The 8,139-nt window shown below is 42.2% G+C and overlaps 1 protein-coding gene across 3 annotated transcripts in view; it reads right to left on the bottom strand.

The window, feature by feature from the left end:
• TSPAN2 (tetraspanin 2) overlaps nucleotides 1-8,139 on the bottom strand; it is a 54,297-nt gene that overhangs the window by 6,233 nt on the left and 39,925 nt on the right. For 2 of the 3 annotated variants that reach the window (XM_023734889.1, XM_023734890.1), the window contains exons 4-6: nucleotides 7,582-7,656; nucleotides 6,043-6,141; nucleotides 4,248-4,319 (exon numbers count right to left, since the gene is read on the bottom strand). In XM_023734889.1, the coding sequence (XP_023590657.1) occupies nucleotides 4,248-4,319; nucleotides 6,043-6,141; nucleotides 7,582-7,656 (246 nt within the window). The remainder of the gene's footprint in view (nucleotides 1-4,247; nucleotides 4,320-6,042; nucleotides 6,142-7,581; nucleotides 7,657-8,139) is intronic. The other variant, XM_023734891.1, reaches the window with a different exon arrangement.

Below are 8,139 nucleotides of genomic sequence, written 5' to 3'. Positions count from 1 at the left end.
TGTTCCTCCCTTCAATCAGACTGCAAGTTCCTTCAGAGTAGGCACTTTGTGTAACTCATCTTTGTATACACATATGGTAGGTGGTCAGTAAATGCTGAAATGACCTCAAAAACAGCACCTGACACTGGTGGCCATTCCCTCCTTCCACAGTGCCCACAGCATACTCCCTAGGGTCTCCTTACATCTGTCTGGTTGCTCCTCTCCAGTAGGCTTATTTGGAAACCCTTCCTCTACTCACCCTTAAATGTTGTTTCTTGTCAGTTTCTTCCAGACCTAATGGATCAAATGTACACTTACAGCTTCAAGATTACCATAAAATACAGACATCCAAACCTCTCTCCTGAGTCACGTACTAGATTTTCTAACTGCCTACTGGACATTTTCACTAGGAAGTTCCACTTACTCCTCAAAATTAGCATGTGTAACACTAAACTCATTTTCTTTTCTCCAAAATTTGCTTCTTCGCCTCCATTCCTCAACTCAGCAAATGATGCCATCATGTATCCAGGTACTGAAGCCAGTAGATTCTCCTGTCTTCTCTCATACCTAGCTGGTTACCAGGTTCTGTAGATTTTACTTTCTAAATGATTTTCTCCTCTCCATTCCTGCCACTCAGTCCATCTGGTTACCAGTTAACGTCTCTTGGCTGACAATGATAGCAGCCTTCCCAGCTGGTCTCCTCAGCCCCAGGTTATTCATTTCCCATCAATCTACCAGGCTGCAACTAGAGCAACCTCACTAAAATGCAAATGTGATCATGTCCCCTTCTCACTTCAGATTCTACCTTCAACGCCTTCTCAAGCTTGCAGTGTGAAGTCTAAACTCTTGGTTTCACAAGAGTATTCAAGTGCTTCAAAGACTGTTCCCCTCCTCTTCAAAGTATTTGCTCCCACAGGTACCCTGGACTTTCAGCCACTCTCGCTACCTGCATTTACCTGAATACACCTACCTTCTCTTGCCTGTCTTTGCCTGTCCCCTCTGCCTGGAATACTCCATCCACTTTTGTTTGCTGACTGGACTCTTATTCATCCTTCAAAATTCATCCTAAGAACCACATCAGGAAAGCCTCCCGTGACCCCCTCGACTCTCACGCATCTGGCTGAGTCTGACATGCCTCCAGTGTAGCCTTTGCTCACCCCGTGTGGCTTGCTTGCCTGTCTCCCCAGCCAGATGGTGGGCACCTTGAGGGCAGTAGTGGTGTGTTATTAATTTCAGAAGCCTCAGAAGGACTCAATAATCATTCAGTCGATGGTTCATGACACAAGCTGGAACTAAAATCTCATCTATCCCTTCATAGCCAAATGCCGAAAGCATCTCTATCACTGTTCCCACATTCCCATATTTCCTTCTTTCCCCCACTGTACTTGTGTATTCCCCAATCACTTCACTGATCTGTCTGGCAAAGGTCACTAATAATCTTCTAAGCACCAAATGCAAAACTATTCTCAGCCTTCATTTACTTGTACTCATCCCAGCATTTGACTTTATGGACAACCATCTCCTCCCCTGGCTTCTTTCAGGCCACTGTCTTTGGACTCTCCCCTGACTCTTTGACTCCTTCCTTCACTATCTCTTGCATTGGCTTTTTTTTTTTTTTTCACTTAGTTCTAGCAGAATTTTATTGTTGTTCCTGTTGAGTATACACACAGCAAAACATACACTACTTCAACCATTTTTACATTTACAATTCAGTGACGTTGATTACATTCTTTGAGTTGTGCATCCATTCTCACCCTCCTTTTCTGAGCTGTTCCTCCCCCATTAACATAAACTTACTACCCCTAAGGTTTCTGTCTGATCTTTTTAGTTGCTGTTGTCACTTTGATCCCATATAGACAGTTCTTAAAAAAGCATAATGCTCAAAGCAGACATAATTTATTAGTTAAGCTAAACTCTTGTTTGGTTTTAAAAAGGCTTCAGGGGATATTTTTGGTTTGCGGTTTAAAGATTATCTCAGAGCAATAGTTTCAGGAGTTCATCCATTCTCAGTGGCTCCAGAAAGTCTGGAGTCCATGAGAATTTGAAATTATGTTCTGCATTCTCCCCCTTTTTATCAGGATTCTTCTATAGAATCTTTGATCAAAACGTTCAGTAATGGTAGCCGGGCACCATCCAGTTCTAGTCTTATGGCAAATGATACAGTTGTTCACGGAGGCAAGTAGCCACACATTCCATATCCTCCTCCTATTCCTGATTCTCCTTCCTGTTGTTCTAGGTGAACAGAGGCCAACTGTTGTGCCTTCTATGGCCACTGGCAAGCATTTAAGACCCCTGGCACTATGCAAATAGGAGGTTGAACAGAAGCACTGAACATGTTATTAGGTCAATTAACTAGGATATCCCATGAAACCATGACCCTAAACCTCCACACCAAGGAAACAAATCCCATGAGGTGTTTCAGTTGTATATACGCAGCCTCAGCTGCTATTCTTTTTGTTGTTGTTATTGCTGTAAATATATCTATCACACAACTTTTGCCAATTCAACGTTTTACAGGTGTCCAACTTATTGACAGCAATTACAATAATTGGCCGTGCAACCCTACCTTAGTCAAAGAGGTTTTTCCATTACCATTAACCCCTCTAACCTTTCCCCTCCCTCTGGCCGCTGGGAACCACTAATAAACTTCGGTCTTACTACATTTGCTTTTTCTTGTCTTTTTATATAAGTGAGGTCATACAATATTTATACTTTTGTGATTGACTTCTCACCCAGCATAATGTTTTCAAGCTCCATTCGTATTACAGCATGTATCAAGACTTCATTTCTCCTACTGGCTGAGTGGTATTCCATTGTCTTGCACTGACTTCTTGTCCCTGGCCTTCGCCTTAAATGACAGTGTCCTCAGCCCATCTCTTTCCTTATTCTACTCATGCTCCCTGGGTGTTCTCATCCACTCCTATGCCTTCAACTACCACCAATATGCTAGGGATTCCTACACCTGTGTCTTCAGCTCAGACTACCTGTAAGTCCCGCAGGCACCTAAAGTATAAACTTGGCCAAAAGTGAAATTGTCATCTGTCCCCGGCATCTGCACCTTTTCCTATATTTGCCTCTCTCAGCGAGTGGAACCTCTACCAGCCCAGTGACCCAAGCAGAAATCTGGAAATCTCAGCCTTTCCCTCCCTGCTTACACCCAATAAGTCACACAGGCCTGTTGATTCTACTTCCTGAACAGCTCTTGAATCTATTGCTTCCTCTCCATCCCTACAGTTTGTGGCCTGCTTTAGCCCCTGAGCTTCTTTTACCAGGGTGACCACAAGTGTCACCTAAGTAGTTTCCCTCCTTTAAGTCTCCAACCTTCCATTCCACGTTTCACACTATATGATGCTATATGACAGGGCAGAATTACCCCATACGGTTTCCCGGGGGGTGTTATTTATGGGAGCAGATTGCCAGGTCTTTCTCCCATGGAGCCACTGGTAGGTTCCAACTGCTGACCTTTTGGTTAGCAGCCAAGCTCTTAACAATTGTGCCACCAGCAGCCTAAGTATTCTTTCTAACATGCAAAACTGATTATTTTAATCCTCTGCTGAAAGTAATAGCTCCCCCAAACTTCCAGGTATAAAATCATGCCTTTGCCTGCCTCTCTAAAAACATCACTCACTATTCCCTTTGAATTCCTTATATTACTGCAATCCTGGAGTTTCATACCACCCTGCTTCTGTTTCTGCTGCTTTCTGGGCCTGGCATGACCTTCCTTTGTCAAAACTGAGCTCAAGGATCCCCTCCTGTATAAAGCCTTTCTTAATTCCACTGTGTCTCCAGGGTACCCAGTACAGACTTCTGTCATATCACCATCTCCCTTGACTAGTCTGTGAGGCTGCTGAGGGCAGAGACCTCATGACTTTCGCATCTTGAAGTTCCCAGAACCTAGCATAGTGCCTCACACACAGCAATGAACAAGCAAAGCGTTTATCAGTGCTGTGACTCCCATGGAGCAGATGGAGCAGTGTCGGGCAACTTTCTCAGCGTGCACACCTCCAGCCCTGGGGAGTTTAATTAATGCCAGAAACACTTTGCATCATTACTGGCAAGTCAGTGCACCATCATCCCCTAGGGTACTTGGAGACTGTGACTCAGCATTACTTTGCTTATTTTACATAAATAAGGCCGAGGCACAGAAGTTCCTGGGAGAAAGCCTCCTAGAATCCCAGACATAGGACCCGAGCCTCCCTCCCTCCTCCTCCAAGGGCAAGTACCATTTTACACTACAGGTAGGATAGGTCGCTGACAGAGGAACTAACCTTGTGTCCTAGAAGCTCCTTTGGGCACGTGGGTTGGACCTGTTCAGAGCTTTCTTTTCCACAGCACTGAAACTAGAGTCAGAAAAGACAGTTTAGGACCTGAGAGGAAGAAGCAGCAGCTACAAGTCTGGGGATCAGTGCTAATGACTAGGGTGGCTGAGGTAACAAGGTGGCCATGAAGCCCAGTCACTGCAACACAAACCAGCATTTCTGGAAAGAGAGTGAAGAATCACATAATAATTGTGCTGGCAAAATAAGAAAATGACCTCTCTAAAGTTGTCTGAATTTTATGATAGGAAGTGACTCAAGGCAACCCCAACAAGGTAGGAAGCTAATTGATAGTGTCTGTGTAAACTGCTGCTTTTTAGGCAGGAAGTGGGGCCTTTAGATCCTTTCTTTCCAACTGGGAGCAATTTAACCTGCTGGGTAGCTAAAGTTTTATGAGCTTCAGGAAGGGCACATTAACTGGCGACAGTCTGGGAAGCAGAAGTGGCCACACTAAGCCCCAGGGGCCAGGAGACCAGAGCTTGAAGACTGGCCAGCAAACAGGTGTCATGCTTTGGGAATGGCCCTTGAAACACAAAGGAACCTGTGTGTAGCTTGATGCACTTGGGGCAGCTGAGGCAAAACATTATAAATGCTTGGCAGCTAATTTGGTGGCCCTTCCAAGACATTCTTGTCACAAAGAAGAACTGGGATACCTGAAAACACTCAGCCCAGGAGTTCATAACTACTTCTCCGTATCACAGTGTTTAAGAAGCAAGTCTGACCTTGGCCTTGCCCATCTCCTCTGCAAAGCCTTCCTTGACTAACCGTGTAGAGCTCTGACCACTAAAAACTCTACCAACAGCATATTCCCACAGAATGTCAGAGAAGAAAGGGAGCATGGATATCTCATACGACCCTTCATTTTACAAAGCAGGAAGCTGAGTGAGTATCAGGGAGGCTAAGTAACCAGCTTGAGGTCACAAAACTGTTAAGTAGCAGAGCCACCTCTGGAAATGAGCTTTTCTGACTTGAAGGCACTGTTGTTTCTATTAAACCACACTGCTACCCTAGAGAACCTGACATTTGTCAAAGAGAGAAATCTATAGCAGATATCTTGCTTTGATTTTGGGGTTTTCTTACCCACGAAACCAAATACTGACTTTAAAGAAATCCCTGACCAAAATTAATCCATCAGTGGCTTTTCTTTCACTCAAAGTTGCAAATCCTTTCTTTCCTGTTAGAAGCCAAGCCAAAAGATATGGTTGGGTGGAGGGCCAGGGACCATCTTGCGGCCAGATACCAGTTGATCTCAGTAAAAGGGGGAGGGCAGGATTAAATCAATCATGTTAAGATTAGTCAATGGTTGATCTTCTATATTTCTCCCTCCTCTTATTGTCTCATTGCACCTAGTTTCTTCAAGCCATTTGCTTTTCCTGGAATCAAAATGATCTCCCTACATACCTATAAGAACTGCTGAGTATAAATCTTGTGCTGAAATTTTGTGGAGTTTTGAATATTTTTAGCATATTTATTTAGGCTGCTTTCTCTGTGTTCTTGTTTCTGCTTTTTTATCTGTTTTGGGCACATATCCTGATTTCCTCTTGTGACCTCTGTGTGTAGGGCCTCTTTCTCTGCTAGGGTTCTGCACCTAATGTATACTATGGCGCTCATAAGGGCTAAAATATGAGGTGCTGCTTGGCTTCACTGGATTTACTTGTATTCTTAATCAAACTGATTAGAGAGAACCCGGCTCATGCATAATCTTTAGAACAAGATGTAATTTTAAGAAAGAAGTATAGCTACTTACTGTTGAGTGGAAGGTAACGAGTGTCCCATTTCCCTTTCCCCTGTCTTTAAGGTAATCATTATAAGCCTCTTCATACATGGTCTGAACATGTCGTATAGCCTGAAAAAATACCAGGTAAATGGAGGGGACAATGAATGGGAAATTTTAAATGTTCTCATTTGTCAAGGAGAATCTCTTCTTCTACACCCTTTAAAAATACTGTCTTCCCATATGTTTATCTGTATTTTAAGATGGCGCAGTGGTTAACAGCTTGGCTGCTAACCAAAAGTTTGGCAGTTCAAATACACCAGCGGATCCTTGGAAACCCTATGGGGCAGTTAAGATGGTTCTGCATATATGGAAGAGGTTATTTTCTGGAGTATCTAAGATGCTTTTGAGGATGGAAGACTAAACTAGGTAAGAACAAACACTCATGGACTTGAGAAATTTCTTAAAGAATGGAGGTTCCCAAACCTGATTTGGCATCAGCATTAACTGGGCCCCAGATTCCTGCCCCCTCCCCCAGGTAATTCTGATGTACAACCAAGTTTGGGTCCTATGCCTTGTTGATACTCCACTGGTTAAAAGTACTCAAGTTCTTTCATGACATAGTTTAAAAGGTGTTCATCACTACGGAAAGATGTTTCTACACTGAAATATCATATAAAGCTTATTAAATGCCTTTTATAGTGTAAAGGCCTATGACCCTCAAATCCACGAAGATCTCAAAAAGTCATAAGATCCAATTCTACTTCTATATGGAGTTGAATTTAAACTAACCTACAAATATAACTAGCCACTTAAGAAAAATTCCAAAGGAGGTGATCTTTACTTATTTTATATTTTTACCATTTTTTCTAATCTAAAATAAGACTATAAACACAATATTGATGGCACATGAGCTTATCTGAAATACAGTAAACTTAAGATTCTATTCTTTCTCCTTTTCCATCTCATTCCTCTTTTCCAGTGTGTTTTACCCATCTAAGAAGGCCACTTCCTCGTGAGTTCTCCTAATAACCTATTCTGGACACCTATGTTCAGGCAGCAAATGTAAACCACTTAGCACACGGCAGGTCAGGCTTTATTCTTTGAGGACGACACAGCCTCTGTCCAGGCCAGGTCTTAAGGACAAATGATAGTCTAACTCTAACAAGGGATGAGAATGCATGTTCTTCCCCATCCCTCTTTCCCATGTCTCCAATATAACCGCTACCTCCATTTTAAACTGGGCTTAATCTTAAACCATAGATCCTTATTTATTTATTTGGATCATAGGCCCTTTTATAAATCTAATGAAAGCTATTGGGCTGTCTCCCCAAAAACATATGCACGTGCATAAGTGTGCACACTCATAGACCCATATGCTCATTTCTGTCCATTATGTCTAGGTCAAGAAATTCTGCTGAAACTAGAATTTTGGTGGTTATTTGGTTTCTTTATTTTTTTTATTTTTTGGTTTCTTAATATTATTGTGGGTATTGATATTCTCATATCCTTCACCATAAAGAGAATACTTTAACCATCATATAGAAAACACTGTAAGTCATTTTTACTTACTACACCCTTGCCTATAAAAGCAAATACTCCAGTGGTTACTTCAGCAGCAAATATCACCAGTAGGCAGGTGAAAAACTGTAAAGGAGAGAAAACACTAACTTCATTAATTCAATACCTTTTCAATTTAATTAGGCTCTTTGATTCTAATTCCATTTGAAAAACATTAAGCACAGTCGTTAGTTTGAACCAATCCACAGGAAGTATTTGCCTCCTCAGTCCCCTTTATGTAACAGCTTAGTCACATTCTTGTAGTTCATTCATTCATTCGTTCATCCTGCAACTGTTTATTGAGCAGCTCCTCTGTGTCAGGTACTGTCCTTGGAGCTGGGTATATAGTGGTGAACATGATAAGATCCCAATGTCTCTGCTATCATGGACTTATAGTAGAGGAGGGAAGACGTGCTAAGTAAGCTAATAAAAAAGTGAATACGATAATTTCCAGATAGTGATACAGAAATCCCAGCACCTAGAAAAGTGCCTGGCACCTATGTGCTCAATAAACATTTGATGAACAAAAAGGTTCTATTAAGAATATAAAATAAGGTCAGGAGATAGGGG

The sequence above is a fragment of the Trichechus manatus genome, unplaced genomic scaffold (genome assembly GCF_000243295.1).
Source record: "Trichechus manatus latirostris isolate Lorelei unplaced genomic scaffold, TriManLat1.0 scaffold00073, whole genome shotgun sequence".
NCBI classification, from domain to species: domain Eukaryota; kingdom Metazoa; phylum Chordata; class Mammalia; order Sirenia; family Trichechidae; genus Trichechus; species Trichechus manatus.
This window is presented reverse-complemented; position numbering and strand designations above follow the sequence as displayed.